This window comes from Octopus sinensis, unplaced genomic scaffold, assembly GCF_006345805.1.
Source record: "Octopus sinensis unplaced genomic scaffold, ASM634580v1 Contig16282, whole genome shotgun sequence".
Classification (NCBI taxonomy): domain Eukaryota; kingdom Metazoa; phylum Mollusca; class Cephalopoda; order Octopoda; family Octopodidae; genus Octopus; species Octopus sinensis.
The window spans coordinates 7,891-35,000 of record NW_021834247.1 but is presented as its reverse complement, the minus strand read 5'-3'; the positions used below and the strand labels follow the sequence as shown (position 1 = coordinate 35,000).

The following is a 27,110-nucleotide window of genomic DNA, read 5'->3' as shown; positions in this document are numbered from 1 at the left end:
TCAAAAATTCTAATTCTAAAGGGTTGAAAAGAAAACATACCCGAGCAATGCCGGGCGATACTGCTAGTCTTTCAATATTTTTCAAAGTGAAAATAAATCCATCATATTTCCTTATTTTCAGGTGAAATTGTGCTGTACTCAGGGGATTACTTATTTGTGAATTCACGATACTCCTTCAAGTTTGTGACTCACCTTAGTTACATTATCATTATTTTCAGTGGTTTTATCATTTGTTAAATTCAACCACTTATCTATGAGCAACATATTTTGTCTTTGGTTCTATTAAAATAGGAAAATTACTTTGAGAGTCTTTGAGCAGAACAAGAAGATCTCACTCAGTAAAGGAACTGATTTGGGGTCGTCTCAGTTGAAAGTTATCCTTTTTAGTTTTAAAGAATCGGTAAAAGATATATATATATATTAAGTTTTGTAAATAAGTTTAAATCTAAAACTAAATATGTTCCTGTTAGTTTACATAAACAGTAACTTATTGTTTCATACAACTTTCAGGAAGTAATTTCATGTTTATTATATTTTTGGTGTATTTTTACATTACATATAATTTCACTCCCACGTTTTGGAGCTAAAAATCAGTAAGATATGTTAGCAATTTATTTAAAACTAGCAGTATCGCCCAGGCGTTGCTCGGGTTTGTTTCGACCCTTTAGAATTGGAATTTTTGAAAAGCAAATATTTTGCATTATGTAGCTTGTTATTCTCTTTAAGTGAACATTTTTCTGGTTAAAATACACTGAAAAATGGCGACAAAGCAGTAAAAAGATCGCAAAAAAAATAGGGATTTTCATAGTAAAAAAGCACCTTTTTGATGTAAATAATTTTTGGTGTTAACATGGTCCGATTTGAATTTTATCTGCTACGGAATGAAGAGCAAGCCTTCTTCAATCATATTCTCAATTTTGGTCAATTTGCGCCACAGGGTCTGGGAGGAGATAGTGTTAGTTGAAGGCTACCAAACCTGCAACACACAGACAACTTCAGCTTTATATATATAGACTAGCACTATGTCCCGGCAACGCCAGGTCATAGTTCTAGTGCATATACAGCTGCGTGCGAGAATACATACACGCGAGTACTGTCCAAATCTCCGACCAATCACATACAGCTAGCTGGCATTCAATTGGCGTATCAAGTTTCAAGCATTTTGATTGTATTTTGGATAGAAAATTCACAAAAAAACATTTTTTGACTGCTTTGTCGCCATTTTTCAGTGTATTTCAAACAGAAAAAAGTCATTTCTATTGATTTTTTAATGGCTTTGCAGCGTGACTGGGGAAATGTAAAGATGTGCACGACCACCCTTGGACGGTTTTGAATGACCATAGAAAGTGAGAGCCCTCTAACTGAAAAATTGTGCATTTGTATAAAGGACACACACACAGACATTTTGCCGTTTATATATAGAGAGTTTCTACAAACTTTGATACCAAATAATTTGTTTGGATACTAATAAATTTTCATAGTAACTGTTGATCATTTTCTGAAATAAATTTGATGTCATTGAAATATTTTTTATTTAATTTCAGTTCAACCAGTTTTGTTTTCTCCTAAAATGAGCGAATCTAATAACAAGTTATTTGGAAGGTGAGAGTCAATGTGTCTTTACCACAACCACATTTGTATTAAAATCACAAATATACCATTATCTTAATAGGAATGGATTTATCTACACATCAATAATTAAATTGTAAAATTATGGATTTATTTTTTATATATGCAATCATAAAGTTTTATTTTCTGCTGATAAAAAAATTGCAGTAATTAGTAACTAACAATGATCCTAAAGCTAGAATATAAAATAGAGATAACTCTTACTTGCACTACCAACCCTGAGCTTCATTCAAACACCCCCTACATTAGAGGGGACCTGTCTTAAAACACTACAACAGGTCAAATTGAAATGCCCACAGGTACATCATATATTACATAGAAAAAGTATCTCTATATGATATATATATCACCATGACCGACCAGATTATCAGATGTTGCTACACATCACTGGTCACAATGCGCTTCGCATTGTTTTAGCCTTCAAATGACAACAACCTGCTGGCTAAGTGAGCAGGCCAACTGAAGAAAGAGTGAGAGAAAGATGTGGCGAAAGAGTACAGCAGGGATCGCTACCACCCCCTGCTGGAGCCTCGTGGAACTTTGGGTGTTTTTGCTCAATAAACACTCACAACGCCCGTTCTGAGAATTGAAACCGTGATCCTACGACCGCGAGTCCGCTGCCCAAACCACTGGGCCATTGCGCCTCCACATATGATATACTCTTTTACTTGTTTCAGTCATTTGACTGCGGCCATGCTGGAGCACCGCCTTTTAGTCGAGCAAATCGATCCCAGGACTTATTCTTTATAAGCCTAGTACTTATTCTATCAGTCTCTTTTGCCGAACCGCTAAGTAACGGGGACATAAACATACCAGCATCGGTTGTCAAGCGATGTTGGGGGAACAAACACACACATATATACACATATATATATATATACATATATATTATATATATATATATATATATATACATATGCATATATATGACAGGCTTCTTTTAGTCTCCGTCTACCAAATCCACTCACAAGGCTTTGGTCTGCCCCAGGCTATAGTAGAAGACAGTTGCCCAAGGTGCCACGCAGTGGTACTGAACCCGGAACCGTGTGGTTAAATGAAGGTAGATAACTATGAATATATGAGAGGATATTAAAACTGTTTACACAATAATGGGGAGGAGGTTAGATACACAGCAACAACAACAAATGAACGTTTCAAAGTTTATCTTTATTTCAAAAGTTAATTTCTGAGAAGAAAAGAAACAATTCAGGAAGGGAGTCTCTTATGTTGTTGATAGATTTGCTAGAATTAGTAGCCAAATCCTGCTCAATTCAATTATCACATTGGACAATGTGATTCTGGGTTCCCTACACTAAGGATAAAGTCAGGAGGGTCCTGGCTGGAAGGCATTTGATCATGAGTCTCTGTTTAGTCAAGGTTGACCTTGGACTAAACAATTGCAGCATTTACACACAAGTTCACTTTTCTTCTGATGGTAGACATTGAAGTGCCTCAAAGCATTCAGCTTCCTCAAGAGCTTTTCTGAGTGTTTTGAGTGTTCGCATCTCTGGATCACAACTTGTGTACCATGTGTGCAGCATCTGGAAGCTCTGCTCTTTAGTGTTTAAAGGATTGTCATGCTTGATAATCCCCAGTTGGACATTTCTGATTCCTAAATTCCTGCCTGCAAAACATAAAACAATGAGAAATAATTTCAAAATCATTAACGATTACATAAAAGATGTGTACTGTAGTTTGTCATAAATGTAACAAATAAATTATGTGAATGAGAAATAGTTAAGAAACATAAAAAAATAAATAATAGATGTTGTTCTCTGTTTCTAAGAATGTTAATTAAATAATAACGAAGAGGTGGAAATACAGGATGAAAATGGTGAAGATTTTAAAGAAAATTAATTGAAAATTACACTTGTGAAAATTTATGCTAAACAGATGGTAGGAGAAGTGTTTGTGGAGGCAAAAGTGTATGGAGAACCTAAAGAATCAATATAGACCATCAACAGTCAATCCATTTGATCCACCCAACCATTGTCTCTGATCAATATTCTTGGGAGGATTGTAAAGACAGAGTCTTCAGGCATCTCCTCCATAGGGTCCTATCAGAAGCAGCCGTCATGAGAGCTTTTGGTTGGGTTCCCAAACATAAACAGCTAAGACAATGGCTATCACCCAACCATTTAGTTCGTGATCTACCCCTAGGACCCCTGCTCCATTAGTTTGGCTTGAAGAATCTGTCTTGTTATTTGTTCCTGCAACACATGTCCATAGTACCAGAGATGTGGAGAGGAACTGGCTCAAACTGGAGAGATTCCCAGATCTCTGGACTATACATCCTATTTAGTATCATTACTCCAGAGATCCTTCAAAGGAATCCCATTTTGGCCGTCTGATAACATTCCATGGTCAATGCCTGAAATAGTTGTCTGAGATGCTTCTCCTCTTCTGAATAATTGATAACTAAAGCATATCAAGAGTTCTAGAAGATATGGTTTGAACTATCAGACAATACCAGTACTATTAGGCATATCTGGGCCAATTCAAATACAATGAGACAAGATACCAGAATGATCTCAACTACACAAAGCATTGGGTCATCCTATAAATAATAATGCATTTGTTTTATATATATTTTATTCTTCAAAATTAAGATAAACAAAGTTCTTTTTTAATCTAACATATACTTTCCTTCATTTTCTACAATGCTCTTCCATCTATCTGGCGCACTTGCAAGGCCCCTCTTCCAAAAATGATAGTCAGATGGGGCAATGACTGGTGAATATGGTGGGTGGGGAATTGTTTCTCATTCAAACTGCTCCAGCCTTTGGAATGTCATCCTTGCTGTATGTGGCCAAGCGTTATCCTGATCGAAGAACACCTGTCATCTTGGAACCAAAGATGGTCGTTTCTCTTCTAGCACTGACTTAAGCCACTCAAGCTGCTCACAGTAGATCTCCTTTGTTATCGTTTGTTTTGGGTTTAAAAGTTCAAAGTGGACCAAACCTTTCATATCCCACCAAACAGATAACAGCACCTTACGTGGGTAGAGACCTTTTTTATTCTGGAGTGCCAGTATTTCTCCTTTCCCTACTCACTGTCTTTGGTGCATAACGTATTTATAGAGAACCCTTTTCTCATCACCAGTCACTATTCAGTTCAAAAGAGGTTCATTCATGAGACATGACAGCAGAGAAGAGCACACATTTACTCTGTGCGCAATCCATTGACCCAATTTGCTGATTTTTCCAATACCATGCAAGTATTGATGAATGGTTGAATGACCGAATCCAAGCTTCTCTGCTAGTTACAATGGGATTTTGTTCCACCAGGGTTTGCAGGATATCCTCGCCAAGCTCTACATATCTTCCAGAACAAAATTGATCTTCTTGGCTGTAGTTTCCAGCTCGGAACTTCTGGAGCCACCATTGACACTGGCTTACACTTATTGTCCTATCCCCATATACTGCATTAATATTCCTCGCACTTTCCGTTGCACTGTTGCTTTTATTGAACTCAAAGCAAAATATACAGAATATGCTCCTTTGTCACTTCCATTATAGCTTTGAAAAAATAACTGTTAAAAGTTAACTGCACTCTTCAAAACTCACACTAAGAATAAGTACAAGGTACTGCTTTTATAGCAAGTTGATGCAGGTAGTTTATCCCATCCCCCTCTGACTTTTAATTCATACAATTGAAAACACTGCATTACTTATGGGATGACCCAATACAAAAATGTAACACATTTTGGTAGACAACATGGGTTCATGACTCATAATAAGGATCTCTTTGAATGGTTGAAGGACATGATTTAGAGAGAAATCAATAACACTGCATAACAAACTTTTAATTTTTTCTTGTCTTTGATAAGTTAAGTGTTATTTCCTATTTACTTCCATCAAGAAATCAAAGGAAAGGACATCTGTTCCCTTCAAACGTTGCTTTTGTCACCTGGACATCAATGTTTTGAAACCTATTTCCAGACAGATTCAGTGCTGAGTCACTGAAGCAGAATTTTCTAGAAATTTCTAGAACTATAATCAAGAAGTTACTAGAATTTCCAAGAATTTCTAGAACGTTCTGGCAACATATACCAGTGTAAAAAAAGGGATCATAAGATCACCAGTTCAGTTTATTTCTAACTATCCAAGAACTACATTCATCACATGGCATCAAGAGGTTGTAAGCATCTGGCAGATACATTCTGCTGTGTCTGTGGTGAATTTATCAAGACTACAGCGTAAAATCACTGTGAAACAACATCAGCTGAAATGTGTGAGGTCTACAAGGTATATATTGTGACGAAAGCAAAGTTTGAAGGAGATACTAGCCATTCTCGTATTTTCTAGGGTTAAGCAAATAGGAAATAACAATTGGACAAAAATCGTTGTTACTCAGTGTAATAGAGAGGTGTTAAGTTAAACCAGGCAAAGAGGAGAGTTTTAACTTGCAGGAAAGAAGACAGGAATCACCAACATAAACACCATCCACCTACGTACAATCAACCATTACATGTCAGTGAAGAGTGGTTCACAACTAAATGGACACTGGACAGTGGAGTGACTGCAACATGCCACTCACTATACACAGGAGCATGTAAAAAAGGATGCACTTAATGATGTAGTCCTGTACTACCAACTGAAAGACAGATATGTCCCACCTGAAACACTTTCCATCGTATTTCTGATTAAAACAGGCATTTTGCAAAGAAAAAACAACAAAACGTAAACTTAGTAAAAATGTAAAACAAACAAAAAAAATTATCATTAACTCACCAGTTTACCCTTAAATGACATATTTTAATTTGCTCTCTCAAAAGACAATATTAAATCCATTGTGTCCTCTAATTTAGCCATTTTACTGGCCCTGCTAATCTCGGTGGCTATTTTATGATGTTTCAGTAATACCAACTGTTACACATTCATATCTATGTGTATACGTAGGTATACGTGTGTAGAATACATCCCCACTTTTGGCACTATTTTGTTAGTAAACAGTACGAACTGTGTCTAAAGTATATATGTATCACTACGCCGAATGTTGACAGTTCGTGTAACAAGTGAAGTAAATAAACACGTAAAACAATAACAATGTCCATCACCCATCTAGAACGAAACTACACATAACACCAATACCTTTAATAGAATCACTTTACAGCTAGCCTTTCAATTGGAAAGTAGGAATGGGATCTTCTCTTAGTCATGCTGACAAACAAAAGCTGACACTTATTGAAATCAATTAAGTACTGTTATTTTATACTCACCAACTTGCTGCCAGTTGGCTCCTAACAGTTTTGCAACATCTTGGAGACACTTCTCCTCTAACTTTGGAGTTTCTGAAATAAATATTTGCAACTGTTATACTTGAGAGTAAAAATTCTTTATTGATAATCTATATTTGATTATAGTGGGACATACTTGTCCCACTATAGTGGGACATCGCTGGTCATCGGGTGACCACTACGTTTTTGGTCAACATTTTTATGCTTTCTCCAGTGGGACCAGGTAAATAGCTCAATACTTAGGTCTACAACAAAATAGACTGACCTTCCTCAATTTCCTTTCTCTATTAAGACATCTTAAATAATCTAACAATGTTACAATTATCTCATTTAATTATCACTTGATAACACTGTTTTTCTTTTAGTTTTCTTTTTTTCTTCTTATATATGTGCCACATGTATTTGAGATGTTAGAAGACTTCTTAATGAAGCACATTTCTTTCCAGGTGGGCAGAGGGGGAGCAAAAACATATCAGGTATCCAAACACTTTATGCTTTCACAAAATCTTATTAACTATATATAATTGTTCATCCATACATTATAGCAGTAAAAAAATCTGAAATGTTGCATAAAAACTGATACTCAAGGATTTTATAAGCAAGGAAGGGATACAGATCAAACTGGAAGCATCAAATCTTTTATTTGCTAGGAAATGTTGGCTTAGCTATTGCCTTTAACCCATCTTCAGTTTGTGCCATGACCTCTATGCTTCTACTCTTACTGGACAATGAGGTAGCATACCATCGTCCAAAAGATTTTAGAGGTTTCTCTTTAACCCATGGCATGGTTTTGTATGCTGTTTTGAACTTCACTTGCTTCAGCTAACCTTTTGACAAATGACTGCATTAATTATTTGGTTTAAACCCCATTCTTGACCAAAGAATTAGTTAATCCAGTCCATCCAGAACTATTTGCATACCCTTTTGGTCTCTTGTTAGTATTGTTATATCATCCTTTAAATTCCTTCTTGGGTGATTTCACTCGAGCCATTTCTTCTGATCAATCTGCTGATCTAAGTAACATCTCCATAACAAGTACAAACCAAATGACTGATATTGTGCAACCTACAGCAATTACAGTTTCAAAACGATGTCTGTTGTGAAATTTTCTGTCAGGAACCACATTTTGAAATTATTACAGCAGTTTCTAGCCAGATCTCTAATCTTCTCTCATATATAAAAGAAGTTCATTGGTTCCATCACTAATTTGTGTGGTACAGAACCATAAGCATCAACCAGATCAGGTCATAAAACGTTCAAATCCCTTTTATTCTTCTTTGTGTCTTGTATTGCATTGCAGATTGAAAAATCATGTTCTACCCATCCAGTGGTTCTGGACACTCTCGGTCTCATAGTCATTATTTTGGAGATGTGTAGCTGATCTCTTGGCAACTGGACCCATATAAATCTTGCCATCTACATTCAAGATTGAAAAGGTTCTGAACTGCTCAATCAGTTCTGTTTCAGCTTTCTTTGGTAAGTAATTTTTTTCTGCCTTGTACTAGTCATCAACCATTTCACCTTTATGCCACAACTATTTAAGTACAGCTTATAACATAATTGTGTACAATACCTGTACACTTTCTATGATACACCATCACCTCCTGGGGCACTCTTTGTTTGCTTCACTCAGCTATATAATTGTTTCTGCTAGAAACCACCAAGTTGAGATTTGATTCATGGTTTTTTGGGGGCATTTTAAACTGTCCATGAGTGGGAATGGATTATCTCACTTAGGATCAGTGTAGATCTCCTGTATGTGCCCCTCCAGTTCATCATCATCACTTTACGTCCACTGTCCATGCTGGCATGGGTTGGACAGTTTGACTGAGGCTGGCAAGTTGGAAGGCTGCACCAGACTCCAGTCTGATTTGGCATGGTTTCTACGGCTGGATGCCCTTCTTAATGCCAACCATTCCCAGAGTGCAATGGGTGCTTTTACATGCCACCAGTATCTGCCACGACTGCAATTTTACTTGGCTTGATGGGTCGTCTTCTCAATACTTGGTTTAAAGGTCATGTTCTAAAACACCAAACAATCAGTCTCACTAAAAAGCCAACTAAAGTCTCACCAAAATATACAGAAAAGCAGAAGGTTTTACTTGATATGATTGGAAGAGATGATTCAGTTGGACAGCAATATAGTGTGGTAACGAGGGTTTTGAAAAATGAATGTTAATTATGAATTCTTCGATTAATACAAGTGGATAGATCTGTAGAGAGAGAGTATGAAGTCAATTAGTTTGACATGTTATGTAACTTGTAATTGTCTTACTGACCTGTGAGGAATGAAATGCAAAGTCAACCCAAGTAGGTACTGAACTCAGAGAATGAATGTTAATAATAATAATAATAATAAAAGCTTAATTCAACTACTAAAACATTGTTTCTTTTTAAACGATACAATGTAATGGCCAAGGTTAATCATCTGACAATGAGAAACCTGCAGTTAGCTAACATGGACATTCAGGCCTATAACTAGCAGAAATAAACCCATAATGGCATGTTGTGGTTTCATGTAGCAGTGTGCGAATTGAAGACAGTTGAACGGGGATGGGTAATATTGGTTTCAAATTTTGGTACAAGGCCAGCAATTACAGAGGAGGGGACTAATTGATTACATCAATCCCAGTACACAACTGGTACTTGCTCATCACCTTGGCAGAAATGGACAAGATTAATAGCTGCAAAAATAAAGCAGATTGTAACTGGTGAAATTTCAAATTAGTAAATAATAAAACAAAAAAGTTAAATATATATATATTGTGGTCAGTAGGGATAGCTAAAAATGCTTTTCTAGCTATCCCTACTGACCACTAACCATACCTAAGTTGGATTTCATTTATTACATTTTATCCTGCCACTCTTAGCATCTGCAAACAGCTTCCGAGTAACCTCATAAGGTTTCTTAACGAGTTGCTCTCTAATTCATTTACTTTCCTTTCTTCTTTCAACATGTCTGATATTTCTTTGCATAAGTTCGAGAGGAATGTTTAATTTTGTTGAATACATAACAATCTTTCTTGTATTTGTGCCACAATAAAATGTACCCAGGATCCTTTATAAAGTGGATGGTGTTAGGAAGGGTAGACCATCATAGGAAAGCTGGAATGTTTTAGTGGGACATGATCCTCAACCAATGAAGGTGGACAGTAACTGCTAATAAGAACTGACTTGGACAGTGACCCACCCCCACCCTCCACCATCCATTCCACAGGAACATTTATCTGATGATAAATGATGAGGACAATGTCATTTATTGTATCTTGCATCTAGTATCTATCAAAAAGAGAATGCGAGAGAGAGAGAAAAACAACAAAGAAGCAATGGTTATCTCAGTAGCAAGCCAGTGTTTTCTACTTCGATAAAGACAATGTGTTTAATGGATGTAATGATAGATTTCCTATCAGTGACAAAAAGACAGGATGTTGACACTGGGAATGCATTTCATTGTAAGTCTGCCAGATTATGAGAGACTCCTGCTAAAACAACAACTTATTAGTAAACACAGTATAAATGCAAAACGAAAGCCTTGTCGTTAAAGCACTTGTTCACCCCCAACCAAATAACATATTTTAGTTCTCTATTCCAAAAGACATCATTAACTTTTGTCTGTTCTAACCTTGGTGGGCATTCTCTTAAATTTCAGCAATTTCTTCAAAAGAATTATTAATTGAAAATTAAGAATGGAACCTGTTCTCAGTCCTTCTGAAAAAGAAAATATGCTCAAGTGAAGTAAAACTAATTTGAAATCACTTACGGACTTATTTTATACTCACCAACTTGCTGTTGCTTAACTGCCACTTTCTTCGATGTGCTATGGAAGCGGTTTTCCTCCAAATTTAAACTCTCTGAAATAAATATTTAAAAGTTTTACAATGTATAGTTAAATTTTTTTTAAATTATTTTTCTTAATAGTCTATATTTTATTATTGTCAGGCATTCCTATTATCAATGGTCAACTGGTGACCACTATGGTTTTGGCTAATATTTTAATACTTTCTACCGTGATACTATGTTAAAGCTCAATATTCAGGGACACCACAAAATAGACTAACCTTCCTAAATTCCTCCCCTTTTCTCTCTCTATTAAGACAGCCTACATAATCTAACATTTCTGCAAATATCTCATTCAATTATCACTTGATAACACTGTTTTTCTCTTCATTGTGTCTTCTCTTTCCTACAACCTGTTCTCAGTCATTCACAAAAACAATATATCTCAGGTGAAAGTAAAATTTATAGAAATCAATTACAGTCATTCACAAAAACAATATATCTCAGGTGAAAGTAAAATTTATAGAAATCAATTACAGTCATTCACAAAAACAATATATCTCAGGTGAAAGTAAAATTTATAGAAATCAATTACAGTCATTCACAAAAACAATATATCTCAGGTGAAAGTAAAATTTATAGAAATCAATTACAGTTATTTTATACTCACCAACAGACTCTACACCCGCCTGGACTGCTTTCTCTTCAGACTTTGGACACACTGAAATAAGAATTGGAAATTAGGAATGGAACCTGTTCTCAGACACTCACACAAATAATATACATCAGGTGAAGGTAAAATTTATAGAAATCAATTACAGTTATTTTATACTCACCAACAGATTCTACAACCGCCTGGGCTGCTTTCTCTTCAGACTTTGGAAACACTGAAATAAGAATTGGAAATTAGGAATGGAACCTGTTCTCAGACACTCACACAAATAATATAACTCAGGTGAAGGTAAAATTTATAGAAATCAATTACAGTTATTTTATACTCACCAACAGACTCTGCAACTGCCTTTGCTGCTTCTTCTTCAGACTTTGGACACACTGAAATAAGCATTTCAAAGTTTTATACTTCATAGTAAAATTTCTTTGTCTCTTTTAATAATCTATATTCCATTATTGTAAGGCATTCATATCATCAATAGTCAATTGGTGACCACTATGCTTTCGGTCAACACTTTCTAAGCTGTTACTATATAATAGTTCAATATTTAGAACCACAACAAAATAGGCAAACCTTTCTAAATCTCATCTTTCTCTTAAGACGTCCTATATACTAATCTAACAATTCTGAAATTCTCTCATTCAGTTATCACTTCATAACAATCTTTTTCTTTTAGTTTTGTTGTTTCTTTCTTATGTCTTTGCTGGACAAGTTTAACGCAAAATTTCACATTGGTTATTTGTTCCTGCCCATTAGAAAATTGCAGACTACAGCCTACAAATGACCACAAAAGCACAAATTTCACAACTTTTGAAGTAAACGCAGTGGTGTCACCCAGCACACCGCCTCATGAAAGTCATTGCTAGCTCTCACTGTGCGCGCAACGGTGTGCAGCCATCTGTTGGCATGCTACAGAACTAGTCCGTGAACTTTCTGATACTACCTTGGAGCAATGACCAGGCTTCATGTTCGAATTAAAACGAATCAACTCAAAAGTAAAGCCAAAAGGTGAAAGAGTCAGAAAACAATGTCTCTTTTAGCATTAATCACATCTAAAAACTAACGAGTGTGAGTATAAAATGTCTAAAAGGATGGCAAACATTATAACAAGTGTTCATAATATATATTTACAAACAAGGAGTTGCATGTCTCCACTACAATATGAAATGCATTATTCCATACCAGAAAGTTGATGAGACAACAGACAGATCAAGAAAGAATGTTCTTACCAAATCCACTTTTCCGGAGTATGTGTTGTCGACATATGGGGCATTGCTTAAATGTCATTTGAGAACAGCAATTCTGACAAGTAACGGTATGTTGACATGGATGGAGTGTGACAGTAGCCTTTTTCTCTTGACACCACCGACACCTGTGGAACAAAATATTAACACATTCCATCATTAACATTCATTTATAATAAAATATTTCGTTGTGGACATGTTTAGAGTACAGAATATTAAGGGGCACAACAGTAACCAGCAAGAGTACATCGTAAATTCTTCTGTAAACAATTACATACAAGCAGGTTTGTGAGTATACAAGTGTCACATTAACATACACATACAAGGTTGGGCTGAAAACTTCAAAGGCTGACTAAGGTGCAGCCTTCCAACATGCCATCCCAGTCAAACAGACCAATCCATGCCAGCATGGACAACAGACGTTAAATGATGACAATGATGATGATGATGACATACACATTGTTAGTGTGTGTTTTAGGTTATTTTTACACGAAAGCGTACATGACAACTGATTGAGTCAGAGAAGAGAGAGAGAAAAAAATTGTTGGTAGACAGATAAATCCTATTTACTTCTAAATAGCAATTTCAAAATGTGTTCATTCACTTTATTATTTAGTACTACATTTTCATGGAGGTCACCGAACTCTAAAATAGTCAGGGGTGGATGGTGAGGTATATCAGTCAACACCAGCAATCATGTGAATGTCATCAAAATAGTGTTTTTCGTTTGATCCACTAACAACTGTATTTTCTGTTTATTGTTCTTATTATTGTTGTGTGGTCTTAAGGCTGCAAGCTGGCAGAATCATTAGCACACGGAGAAAAATGCTTTCTGGCATTTCGTCTGCCTTTACATGCTGAGTTCAAATTCAGCTGCGGTTGACTCTACCTTGCTGTTGATAAAATAAGTACCAGTTGAAAACTGCGGCTGTTGTAATTGACTTATCCCCTCCCTGACCTTGCTGGCCTTGTGCCAGAATTGGAAATCATTATTGTTGTCTTGAATCAAGACACTAATGACGGAATAATACATTGGGAGAATTCAAACTAAATAAACATATAAACATGATTATATACAAAAGAGAAAATGTCCTGGTTTATCTTGGCATTGCCAGTGAGTACTTACAGTGATTGTAAAAATGTTTTTAATTTTTCTTTCAAATGTTGATTTTCTATGTAGTCCAATGGGGTCATTTTCTTATTATTATGATGGTATAAGCTGGCTCCTTGGCTGGCAAGGTAACTCAAAACTACTATTCCAGAGAGCCTCCTATCCATGTCCAGTTGGAGCTCTCTGCAGCACTGCAAATGATGAAATATAAAACGATGAGTAGAATATTACACAAATATATATTGTAGATAAACAAATCATGTCAAATGTAGGAAATATAATGGAACAAGTATCACAAATAACAGAACACAACAAACCAACAAGAACCTATCTTTACAACTGGCTTGATAAAGCCAACTGGCCATAACAAAAGAAATACTTATGGAAGAGTATTGTATACATAAATATAGCACAACAACATAACAACAAACAATGGCAAGCTACAATTTGTTACACAAAGGCCATTCTAATTACCATGGGGGTCGTGTGATGGTTTATGGACACTCAAGATTTTCTGTAATTCCTTGTGGAGATTTTAACTGGTAGCAACAAGAAGTATTTTTTTAGCAACATATATACTCCTACTTGAATTAGTTTACCATCTGCAAAACTGCCATCAAAACTCAGATTTTTGACATCTTCAGATCTGCATCTATGAAAGCAGTCACCCATATTTTCAAACTGGTAATTTCGATAATCCAAATATTGATTGGGAAACGTTTCACTGGTCACAAAGTGCAACTCATTTCCATAACAACAAACAATGAACAGAGAACACCAAGAACATAATAATTTCTTCAGACACAGCAACAAAACCAACACCAGACAGACATATCCAAGCATATCAATAATGTTTCCAAAATTTATAAAGAAACATTTTTGGCTGATGAAGTGAAGTAAAGGAAGTAAGGATTGGTGTGGTGGTTGAGGCAACACACCAACACATTATAGTCAAGAAATTGTTGAAACTGTTAGTCTGATAGACAATTCCTATAATAATGGGTCGTTGACTGCTAGAGTAGCTTCTTCTCACCAAAGAAGACATTACAACAATACATAGGTGACCATCAACTGTCTGAAATACAGTTACACATCTGTAGTGACCGTTACATATTTGGGAATCAAAGAGTTGCTTAAATTCTGCAACAACAGACAATAGACACCATCAGATCTAGCAGTGGATAGATGCTGAGGTCTTTCAAACAAACACACACACACACACACACACATATGTATATATATATATATATATATATATATATATATATATATATATATATATATATATGCACCTAGAAGTAGTTGATAGCTACTGTTATCTAGGTAATCAAGTCAGTAGTGGAGGTGGATGCGCCAAGAGCATAGCTGCTAGAATAAGATTAAGCAGGGCAAAGTTCAGAGAGCTTCTATCTTTGTTGGTAACAAAGGGCCTCTATGACTATCTGTCTAGTTACATTGTCATACATACAATCTCGTGACATTACACTTTTGTGCGCACATCTTAATGTAAATTCATTCTCATCACATCTCCCTTCTTTACAATCATTGCAAGGGGTATTACTGTAGTCAATATACACACAAAGTCCAAGCCCTGGCAATATTTGGAATCCTAATTATCAACTTTGAATAAACTCAGTTATATATTCATTATCATACTGATAAAAGAAACTTTCTTCAAAGTCCATGAATATATTTTCTTTAAATTTAATTGTCCATAAACGAATTTATTTTAATTTTCCTTTCTTTGAAAAAGAATAATGAAATATGCTTTCTAGCAATTAACACAGTTCAACTCGTTTAACTTGAAATTCGATATTTAAAACAGTTTGTGAATTTCTCTTTCTTAAATTTAAAGACTTATCTCTGTCGTTGGTCACCTCTCCTTCATACAGTTATGGCAGTGTTTACATGACACATATTTAAGACGGGTTACCTTCTTTACAGTGGAGTGGCCATGCTTTTGAAGGTGAAAGAAGATGGAATATTGTTAGTTACATAATACAACTAGTGCTATCAGGAGAAACTGAATTATTTAATACTAAAGGAAGAGAAGTGGATGGGAGTGAAAGAAAATAGCAAACAATGTCTGCCTGTTTCTCTATTTCTCTCTCTCTCATTCACACATACACACATCCTCCTCATCATCATTTTACATTCGTTTTCTATGCTGGCATGGGTTGGATAGTTTGGCAGAAGCTGGGCAGCTGCAGAGCTGCTCAGGCACCAATTGCCAATTTTGGCATAGTCTCTGCGGTTGCATGCCCTTCCTAATGCCAACCACACACACACATATTCACAAACAATTTTTAAAACTTACCTCGTCTAAAATGGGAATGGGTTCCACCTCAGAATGGAACATCTCTTTTTTTATTATTGAGAGGTGCAAACAATTATTGCCATCATTGTTGACAGCATTTATGTTTGCACCATTTATAATAAGTTTATGGATTATTCCGAGGTGGGCCCTGAACACGGCTTCCATCAATGGTGTCATTTTCTTATGATTCTCGATATCCAGTTTCACTGAATCCTTTGTGGAAGTAAAAATAGAAATTGAAAATGTACATGGGATATGTGTAAGGGACATGATTAATCTATTAAGAGGTCTTAAACAGATTGTTTCATCCTAATCTATATTTATCTCTCACTATAGTAAATTTTAGGGGAGCAGAACAAGAGTGAACATATAATTAGCAGATCAAAACTAGTAAAGAAGAATTATGATGTTGCTATATTAATAAGGGGTTCATAAAACAGGTGAGTTGGTTAGTGTCCACATCCTTAACATTCCTGTACATACACACACATATACATGAATGTTATGGAAGTGAGATACACACAAACACATATATATATATATAGATATATTTACACACACACACACATATATATATATATATACAGGAGTGGCTGTGGTAAATAGCTTGCTTACAAACCACATGATTGGGTTTAGTTCACTGCATGGCACCTTGAGCAAGTGTCTTGTACTATTTCTCGGGCTGACCAAAGCTTGTGAGTGGATTTGGTGGACAAAAACTGAAAGAAGCCCATCGTATATGTGTGTGTGTGTGTGTGTGTTTGTGTGTCTGTGCTTGTCCTCCCAACATTGCTTAACAATCAATGCTGGTGTGTTTACATCCCTGTAAGCTAGCGATTTGGCAAAAAGGATCAGCAGAATAAGTACTAGGCTTACAAAGAATAAGTCCTGGACTCGATTACATGTTGTGGCGAGAGTCACAAGAACCCATGCAAGAACAGACTTGACTGAACGACTATGAATAGTAGCAGTCTGAGTGAGAGACCAGAGAGAGTAGGTGTTAATTGCAGGAAGTCATAAGGTGTTTTTTTATTGTTTGTTGGTTTGTGTATGGTTGTTGTGTTACCCGATCCGTAATATGTTTTATTGTTACTACAAGGTTATGTATGTAAACAGTCGTGTCATAATATTGGTGATACACAATACATATATATATTATTATATTAATAATATTATATACTGAATTTATATTAAGTGCTCCATTGTATAAAATAATATTAATACTATTAAAGTATTTATATATTTAATATGAGCATATATACATATATTTTTTAATAATATATTTTATTATTAATATAAGGAAATCAATATCGAATTTTCACAAAGATATACCCATATGAAAGACTTATGTATTAAAAATGTATATAAATAAAAAATAAATATTAAAAAATATAAATATGATGTATAAAATAAATTTGAAAGTTTTAAAAGTTTTGAATTAAGTTTTAAGCATCTACAATCGTTTCGCAAAAAGGGTTGATTCTATAATGAAGTCCTATGTTGATAAGCACTTATGGACAACCCTTCTCCTCTTCGAGATATAAAAATATGAATATTGAATAATGTATCGAATGATATTTTATATAAAAAAATTTGAATTAAAATTAAAATGGTGTTTCATATGGGTATATCTTTGTGAAAAATCCATATTGATTTACTTATATTAATAATAATAATATATATTAAAAAATACATATATTATATATATATAGGGTTTATCTCCTATGTAAGTAGTGATGATGTAGTGATAAAATGATGGTGTAGTGTTTGCAGGTTGAAGACTATGTATGTTTATGGGTTCTGCCAAATGCAAGCTTTCTTTTAGGTACATGATGCTGCTGTCCCCCATCCCAGGGTCTCGTGGACCCATACCTTCAACACCCTCAGGAGTTAGTACTCTCAACGTCGGCACACTGAAAGGTAGGTCTGGTGATATTGTTAACATGCTTGAACAGAGACATGTAGATTTGTGCTGCATCCAAGAAGGTGGAGAGGAAGTTCTGCTAAGTTCTTCACAGGCAAAGAACATAAGTATAAGTTTCTGAGTAGAGAGGGAACACTGATGGAGTCGGGGGCAGAGAAATGGGCTGATAAGGTAATCGAGATAGTCAGAGTCTGTGATGGAATACTTAAGATTAGATTAGTGCTGCAACATGGATTAGCAACCTTTATCTCGGCTTATGACCCTCAGCCAGGGCTACCTGATGAACAGAAAGACTGATTTTATGACACCCTCTTGCAGACTACCTCGTCAATGAATGACAGGGACCTTCTCTTTGTGGCTGGCGACTTCAATGGGCATGTTGGACAACACGCAGGGGGCTTCCATGGTGTACATGGTGGCTATGTTTTTGTTCCCACAATTCTGTGTCCCACCATGTACCCCATGGAAGATACCTGGGTGCTGCCCAACACGTCCATTGAAATCACCAGCCACGAAGGTCACGGTCATTTATCTTTGAAGTGGCCAGCAGAAGAGTGTCATAGAAGTAGCCCTTCAGTTCATTTGACAGACCTTGTAGGGGCAGTGGGGGAGGTGCGCATAAGACGAGATACTTGTTGCATGTGCTTACATCGACAGTGCTGTGTCTACATTGGCTGCAGCTATCAGCGTCTGAAAAGGTTGTTATTAGCATTTGCCTGCCAGCATGTCATTAGCAGTTGTCCTTGCATTTAATCCTGCATCATTCATGTAACGCTTGCTAACACCACTGGACGTGGGTGTTGTGCTGGCATTAGCACAGAGGTGTTAGTATGGATACCTGTAAAGAGGAGTTAATCAGGTATTGTCACCACCAACAGTGGAGGGTGTTGCATCCCGGCATTCATGCAAAGCCATGTTAATACAAATACAGGTAAATAAGTTAGGTAGACAAATACAGTAAGGGTAGTTAATCCGTTGAGTTAGGCAGGGAGAGAGGAGAAGGGAAGTTGATTGCATCATGTACTGATGATAATGGATTAACTAAGCAATAGGGACTGAGTGTAGCATGCCCTTATTTAGCTTTGTTGCTGGGGACAAGGACCTTTAACTTATCTCTGCTGCATAATCTGAGTGTGCAATGTGTCTGACAAGAGTAACTCTCTTTCTGGGTATACATATATATATATATACATATATACACATACATTTATACATACGTGCAGAGGGAAAAAAGCAGCCAAGAAGCCAAATAAATTATTGGACACAAGATAAAATGCAGACACCAACAATTTACACAAAACACACACACACACACAACATGAGAGACAGACATTAAAAGATGATCATCATCATTATTTACATTATTTACATTTGATGGATATTTGTCCTCATCCTGTTTGTTGTTAACACAATGTTTCGGCTGATATACCCTCCAGCCTTCATCAGGTGTCTTGGGGAAATTTCGAACCTATGTTCTCATTCCAAAGGTATTTTTCAATGTTGTTATTATTATTATTATTATTATTGTTATTATTATTATTATTATCATTGAAGTCACTGCCTGGAACTGAACTCAGAATCTTGGGGTTAGTAGCCCGTACTATTAACCACTATGCCATATGCCCGTGGGCATATGGCAGAGTGGTTGATGATGATATATATATAATCTGATATATATGGGTTGAATTCATGATTTTTTTTGTCTGACCATTAAAGATAGTACTATCAGCAGTGGTGGTCAGTTGGACTGTCATCACCACTACTACTATCATCATTGTTATCAGCAACATAATTATTTTTCACAGACCCAAGACCTGCTAATTAAAGGCTGCTGCAGTGAAGTTGATTAAATCTGCCCCCAGAATTTCACTGGTATTTTGATGATATAAATATTGAATACTAGAGAGAGGATATAATATGTATTTGTTAACTAACCTGGGCCAGCATCAAAGATACCATACCATAGTGTTGCCTGAAAGTTATACAAAGAGGAGAGGAAAAACAATTATTATTAGATTAACCAATGAAAACAAATGTAATTAGGTCATTATAACCTAATTACATCAATAATTACATACACACAAATACACATTATACATGTGTGTATATATATATATGAGTTAAGATAAAATCTGGGCTACATATGTTTCAAAGCAGGTGGAACATCAGAACTGGTAAATATCCAAACGAAGTGTATACCACAGGCTACTCTTCAGACCAAGGGTGTCTTGATTAAATCAAGTTTACACTGTCAATAGGAGGCACATGTTCAAACACAGAAGATGCGGTAAGGGAAAAACCAACAACCTTGCACCCCAATAAACCCCTTTTGTTCCTGAAAGTTGTTTCTTACATTTTCTATGGATTGTTTGAAGCTCACCTTCCTATATCTCAATCCTTGGATCCTACATATACACACACACACACACATATATATATATATATATATATATAAACATTTTATAATTATATACATAATTATAACACATGTACTGTGTTTTTCTCGGAGAATTAATGGTGGTAATAGTGTCTTTCGATGTCTATTTTTCAGTGCGTGGTGAGGAGCAAGCCAAGCCCTTGTTATAATTATGTATATAATTATAAATGTTTATAAAAATTTACTTATGAGTTATATTTCCGCGCTGACCACTTGGTAAAAATCATTTCTGATTTTACCCTTTAATATCGCATCAAGTGGCTTCTAGCAGCAGAAGCCTGAACTTCAATGGCCTTCCCTACAGAAACGTTTCCGGCCACTTTTGGGTACCCCCTCATATATTCGATATACTCTCTACATTATAGACCAACGATATATATACACACCTGAATAAACACGGCAATCTATATATGGTATGATGAACAACTGTTATATAGCCATGAAATTTAGGATGGGGAGAGGCATTAATGTGGATTATAAGGACCCCAGTACATGACTGGTATTGTACTTTATTAGCCTAGCAAAGATGGAAAGACAAGGTGACCTCAGCAGGATTTGAACTCTGAACATAAAGTGTGGTAAATAAATACCACAAGGTATTTTGCCCAACAGCAATCAGACACAAAAACAAGAGAAAAGAGGGAGGACAATTTATTAAATGAACCCCTGGATATTACTGGTACAGATTTTCACTCCAGGTTGTTAATAAATACTCTGGCAGGATTTGAACTTGGAACATAAACAGATCAAAAAAACACTTTAAGGAATGATTCTGCATTTAGCCCAGGGTCAGAGGAAAGAGGAAAATTACAAGAGAGAGGGGGTGGGGTGTTTTATATGGAATGAAAAGAAGAAAAGGAAAGATTTGAACCTGTAACGTTGAGGTAACGAAGGATGAGATGAAGTAAAGAATCTAGTCAGGTAACAACAGCAACAATAATAATTATGATGATTAATTAATGAAGTAGGTTACAGTGTCATTAGAGTGTGAGAGAGAGAGAGTTGAAGCACGACGTCCCATGGTGGGATTATGACATGAATGACTCAAAACAAGAAAACAAACGTTATTGAAAACATTAAAGAAACAGATTTGGATAATCCAAATCCATTGGGGACTTACCCTTGAACTGCCAGATGGAGAGGAGTGTCACCATCATTGTCCGCTTTATTGGCATCGATGCCATTTTGTTGTAGGAGAAGTTTAGCTGTGTCTGTGCGTCCATTCTGACAGGCATGATGTAGAGGTGTCGAACCATATTTGGTCACCACCCTCACATCAGTGCCATCTTGTTGTAGGAGAAGTTTAGCTGTGTCTGTGTGTCCATTATACGAGGCATGATGTAGAGGTGTACAACCATAGTTGTCCACCACCCTCACATCAGTGCCATCTTGTTGTAGGAGGAGTTTAGCTGTGTCTGTGTGTCCTTGAGAAGAGGCAAGATGTAGAGGTGTACAACCATCGTTGGTCACCACCCTCACATCAGTGCCATTTTGTTGTAGGAGGAGTTTAGCTGTGTCTGTGTGTCCTTGAAGTGAGGCAAGATGTAGAGGTGTCCAACCATCGTTGGCCACCACCCTCACATCAGTGCCATCTTGTTGTAGGAGGAGTTTAGCTGTGTCTGTGTGTCCATTATACGAGGCACGATGTAGAGGTGTCCAACCATCGTTGTCCACCACCCTCACATCAGTGCCATTTTGTTGTAGGAGGAGTTTAGCTGTGTCTGTGTGTCCATTATACGAGGCACGATGTAGAGGTGTCCAACCAGCGTTGTCCACCACCCTCACATCAGTGCCATCTTGTTGTAGAAGTTTAGCTGTGTCTGTGTGTCCATTCCGACAGGCATGATGGAGAGGTGTACAACCATAGTTGTCCACCACCCTCACATCAGTGCCATCTTGTTGTAGGAGAAGTTTAGCTGTGTCTGTGTGTCCATTCTGACAGGCAAGATGTAGAGGTGTCCAACCATCGTTGTCCACCACCCTCACATCAGTGCCATCTTGTTGTAGGAGAAGTTTAGCTGTGTCTGTGTGTCCATTATACGAGGCATGATGTAGAGGTGTGCAACCATCGTTGTCCACCACCCTCACATCAGTGCCATCTTGTTGTAGGAGAAGTTTAGCTGTGTCTGTGTGTCCATAAAGTGAGGCAAGATGTAGAGGTGTCCAACCTTTATTATTTCGCTGAGTGACCTAAAAAAGATAAACAATAAAGACATCAAAGATGGCGTCAAGTGGATGGGGGGGGGGGCAGCGCAAAAATGAAAAATTTCAAAAAAGAGAAAGAATCAGATTAATAAACAGGTGGAATGAATTTGGAGAGGAGAGTAAATAAATGAGGTTCATATCTTACCTGTACCCACAGACACACATATAATATATATACATATAAACACTCACACACATATATATATACACTCTCACGCAAGGAAATGAGCAACTTTCGAAAGAGTCCCCCCACCAATTTGTTTATTTAAAAATTTTTTTGCCAAAAAAACCCGATTTCGGACACGGAGGTTCGGGAAAATTGCCAAAAAATCGGCAGTGGAATGGTTCCACCCCTCCAAAATTCTTCAACTTTGACTTTTTTCCCCCAACACTAACCCTAACCCCAACTACGGAATGTTTTGAATTTTTGTCCGAATCATCATTTCCGTATTTTTCCGCAAATTCTGAAAAAAAAAATTGTGAAAAAAGTAAAGAATGAAGGAAATAGGGGTGGGGGTAATTTAAAAATGCCGATTTTTGCCAGTTTTTACCAATTTTTTTGCAGATTCGTATTTCCCTTAACCGAAAAGCGGGATTTGTGTCGGGGAAAAAAATTTAAAGAAAAGGTGGGGTTTCTTTAGGAAACGAAATTTGGGGCACTAAACTGTATGTATACATCATATACATATAACACACACATACATATCTATATACACAAATATAAATGTATTCGCTAACCTGTAAAATGTTATTTCCTTTGCTACTTAACAGGACTTTGACTACATCTTTATAGTTCTTCCTCACAGCCCAATGTAGAGGTGTGTTGCCGTCTGAGTTCTGCTTATTAACATTTGCTCCCCTGGAAACTAAGGAGGCCACTGCATCAATTTTACGGCTGAAAGGAAGAAAAAAACATAAAACATCACAGACATTCACTTAACAGTTACATTAAATATACACTCGTGTTCAATTAAACGCATAAAAACCTATATATATATTACAGCCGCGTGTATATATATATATATATATATATATGTCTGTGTGCGTGCATGCCTGTATAGACATAACTACACAAGTGTGCTCCCCCGACGAATTTGTTTCCCTGTAACTTCTAGGAAAAATGGATATTTTTTAATGAAATTTCTTTCAAAAATATGCTTCAGAAGGCGAAGATTCCAATTATATTGGAATTTATTGTGAGAAAAAAATTTTAGTGGGTGCAGAGAGAAATTTGGGAAAGTTTGCCCGAGTCGGCTTTCTTTCCCAAAAAATAAATATTTTCTAATGAAATTTTCAATAAAACCGTTTCAGATGGTGAAGATTCCACTTATATCGGAATTTAATATGAAGAAAAGTTAAAAAAACTTGGTGGATTCGCAGAGATATACACTGACACACATCAGAAACTGAAAAGATGAACTTTGGAAAAATAACCGTGATGTGTGTCAGTATATATGTGTGTGTATCCACCAAATATTTAACGTTTTTTCATGTTAAATTCCGATATAATCCTAATCTAATCCATTTGAAAGGGATTTGTAGAAATTTTCACACAAACAAAATATCCATTTTTCTGAAAGTTTCAATAAGGATTTAAGTCAACTTCTCAACGTTTGAAAATTTGTTTTCACAACAAATTCCAATATAATTGGAATCTTCATCATCTGAAGCATTTTTGTCATAGAAATTCCATTAAAAGATATCCATCTGTCTAAAAGTTATAAGGAAACAAATTTGTCGGGGGTCCCAGTTGTGTAAGTATGCCTATATATATATATATATATATATATATATATATATATACACATATACACACACACACATACATATATATATCAACGGTTCATATCGCTAGTTGAAATATCAAAGTCAATAATATTATATAGGTGTATATGTGTATATATATATATATTTATATATGCATATATGTGTATGTATGTATATGTGTATATATATACGTATGTATATAGAGAGACAGACAGACAGAGAAATATGAGCCACTGAAATACGTATAATCGTTAATACACAGTAAACAAATGTGTACGTGTGTGTGTATACACATATTAATAGGTGAGGGTATAAAGTATAAATATTTTTATCCCAGCGAGTGTACAATACGAAACAAGGATTAAGTACCGTTGTTAGTATCTACATATTTGGTATACATTGAAAAATATATTGTAATCCTTTTGCGAAAGATGGAATGTCTGAAAATTATAGACAAACTAATTGATAGCAGATTTCTCATCAGTCTAAAAAAAAAAACAACAACAGCAGCACGTCGTAATTGGCGGGAAAACTACGTCTGCAAATGTAATGTTGTCATAGCAACAGACTATGCAAGAGAAAGTTTGTTGTTAAGGGCAACGAGACGTATTTTTACCGCCAAAAGAAACAGTGACCAACAAGGAAGTATGGCGGTCATATAACACACATAAATGAATATATAAACACACCCAAATTTATTATATATGTGTATGTGTGTATATATATATATATATATATATGTATATATATGTGCGTGCGTGTGTATAAGTTAAACTCCAGTGTTTGACCCGAGCAAAAAAAATAGTGCAATAGATATAAAATAAAATGTAGTAAACGAATATGTAAAAAAAAATACACGTTGGCGAATGAGGGGTGGTGGAGGCGACTCGGAAAATTCACACGATCAATCTCACAGGATCCGAAAACTCAACGTTTTAACATCGTTTACTACGTGTTGTTTTACACCTATTACACTTTTTGTTTTCATTTTTGGGACCGGTTGTCGAGTGGGGTTACCGGATCGTGTGAATCATCCGAGTCCGCACCCCATCCATTCGCCCCGTCACAAAAATTTAACACAAGTAGAGTACCGGGTGTAATATAATGTGTAAAAAACGAAAATAAAGAACAAAAAATTCGCCGACGAATGGGGAAGCGGTGAGATTTGAATTTTCCGAGTCGTCTCTCCACCTCCTGTTCGCCATATTCTTTTTTCGATTGGCGCAGGAGTGGCTGTGTGGTAAGTAGCTTGCTTACCAACCACATGGTTCCGGGTTCAGTCCCACTGCGTGGCATCTTGGGCAAGTGTCTTCTACTATAGCCTCGGGCCAACCAAAGCCTTATGAGTGGATTTGGTAGACGGAAACTGAAAGAAGCTTGTCATATATATGTATATATGTATGTGTGCGTGTGTGTTTGTGTTTGTTCACCTAGCATTGCCTGACAACCGATGCTGGTGTGTTCATATCCCCGTCACTTAGTGGTTCAGCAAAAGGGACCGATAGAATAAGTACTGGGCTTACAAAGAATAAGTCCCGGGGTCGAGTTGCTCGATTAAAGGCGGTGCTCTAGCATGGCCGCAGTCAAATGACTGAAACAAGTAAAAGAGTAAAAGAGTAAGAGTATTCGTTTACTACATGTTGTTTTACACCTATTGCACTATTTTTTCCTTTTTTCTTTGCTTGGGCCAAACACTAGATTTTAACCTAGTGTTTCCCTCCTCTGTCTTCTCCATCTGAAGGAGCCATGTCCCGCTTCTAATGCAAGACACCTTTCTCTCTAGCAATATTAGCTCCCCTACCCCACCACCTCAACCAGTCGAGAGGTCTTTGTCTCGCAATTAATTGGTGACCTCACTGGTTCGGATGGCATGTAAAAGGCATCCAGTACACTCTGCAAAGTGGTTGGTGTTAGGAAGGTCGTCCAGCCATAGAAACCAAACCTAAGCAGACAGTAGTGTTTGGTGTGGTCTTCTGACTTGTCTGTTCCTATCAAACCCTCCTACCCATGCCAGCATGGAAAAGGAACATTCGATGACGATGATGGTGTGTGTGTGTTTGTGCAAAATTCTGGAACAATTTGTGACTGCAGAAGCTATAGAAACTAACAAGAACTTCAAAACATGTTTTATTGTCCAGAGATGACCTTATGAAGCACAATTCAAAATATAATAGATCTCAAAATGTGTTGAGTGAGTTGCAGATGGAGGTGAGAAATAATTTCTGTAAGAAATTTACAGATTATTTACTGCCAAAACAAGCTTGAGAATCTTTCTTGTTGCTTTAGATCTCAAATAATATTTTCTTTGGAGAAAAATTGATCGATCTCTCCATAATCAATATGAAGAGAAGACACTGAATCACACTGGGTCAATTTTAAGAACTGTTGGCTCTCAAAGAATATCTCCAAAACAAAAATAATCTGTTTTGACAACAAATAACGAAAAAGATTTTTGTGATCCAATGAAGGGGATTCATGGAGAAAATGAGAAAAAGATGTTATTTGGTTACTACTATCATGCTGTTATCGTGTCACACTGCCACTATTATGGTATCTTTGGATATTCAAATAGTCTGGAATTGCAAAAAATTTCAAAACAAAAGCAGATCTCAAGATTTTAGTTAATTCAAGTCTTACCTTTTCACAGCATAATGTAAAGCTGTGCGACCTTTTTCGTCACTCATGTCCATATTGGCTCCAGATTCTATCAAGAAGGCTATGAGACTTGTGCTGCCCTGTTCACAAGCTGCCATTAAGAAAGTTTTACTGCGTGAGTTTATTTGGTTG

General features: G+C 36.3%; 1 protein-coding gene across 1 annotated transcript; it reads right to left on the bottom strand.

Moving 5' to 3' along the window:
• Positions 1-2,813: 2,813 nt before the first annotated feature.
• Positions 2,814-27,110, bottom strand: LOC115230740 (ankyrin repeat, PH and SEC7 domain containing protein secG-like). The gene is made up of 14 exons (XM_036499788.1): positions 26,961-27,110; positions 23,295-23,451; positions 21,966-22,541; positions 21,468-21,556; positions 19,850-19,886; positions 15,991-16,203; positions 13,689-13,864; positions 12,548-12,690; positions 11,648-11,698; positions 11,482-11,532; positions 11,316-11,366; positions 10,648-10,719; positions 6,851-6,922; positions 2,814-3,253 (listed from the first exon to the last, which is right to left on the bottom strand). Exons 1-14 carry the CDS (start codon positions 27,074-27,076, stop codon positions 3,048-3,050), a joined length of 2,010 nt encoding a protein of 669 aa, XP_036355681.1. The 5' UTR covers positions 27,077-27,110; the 3' UTR covers positions 2,814-3,047.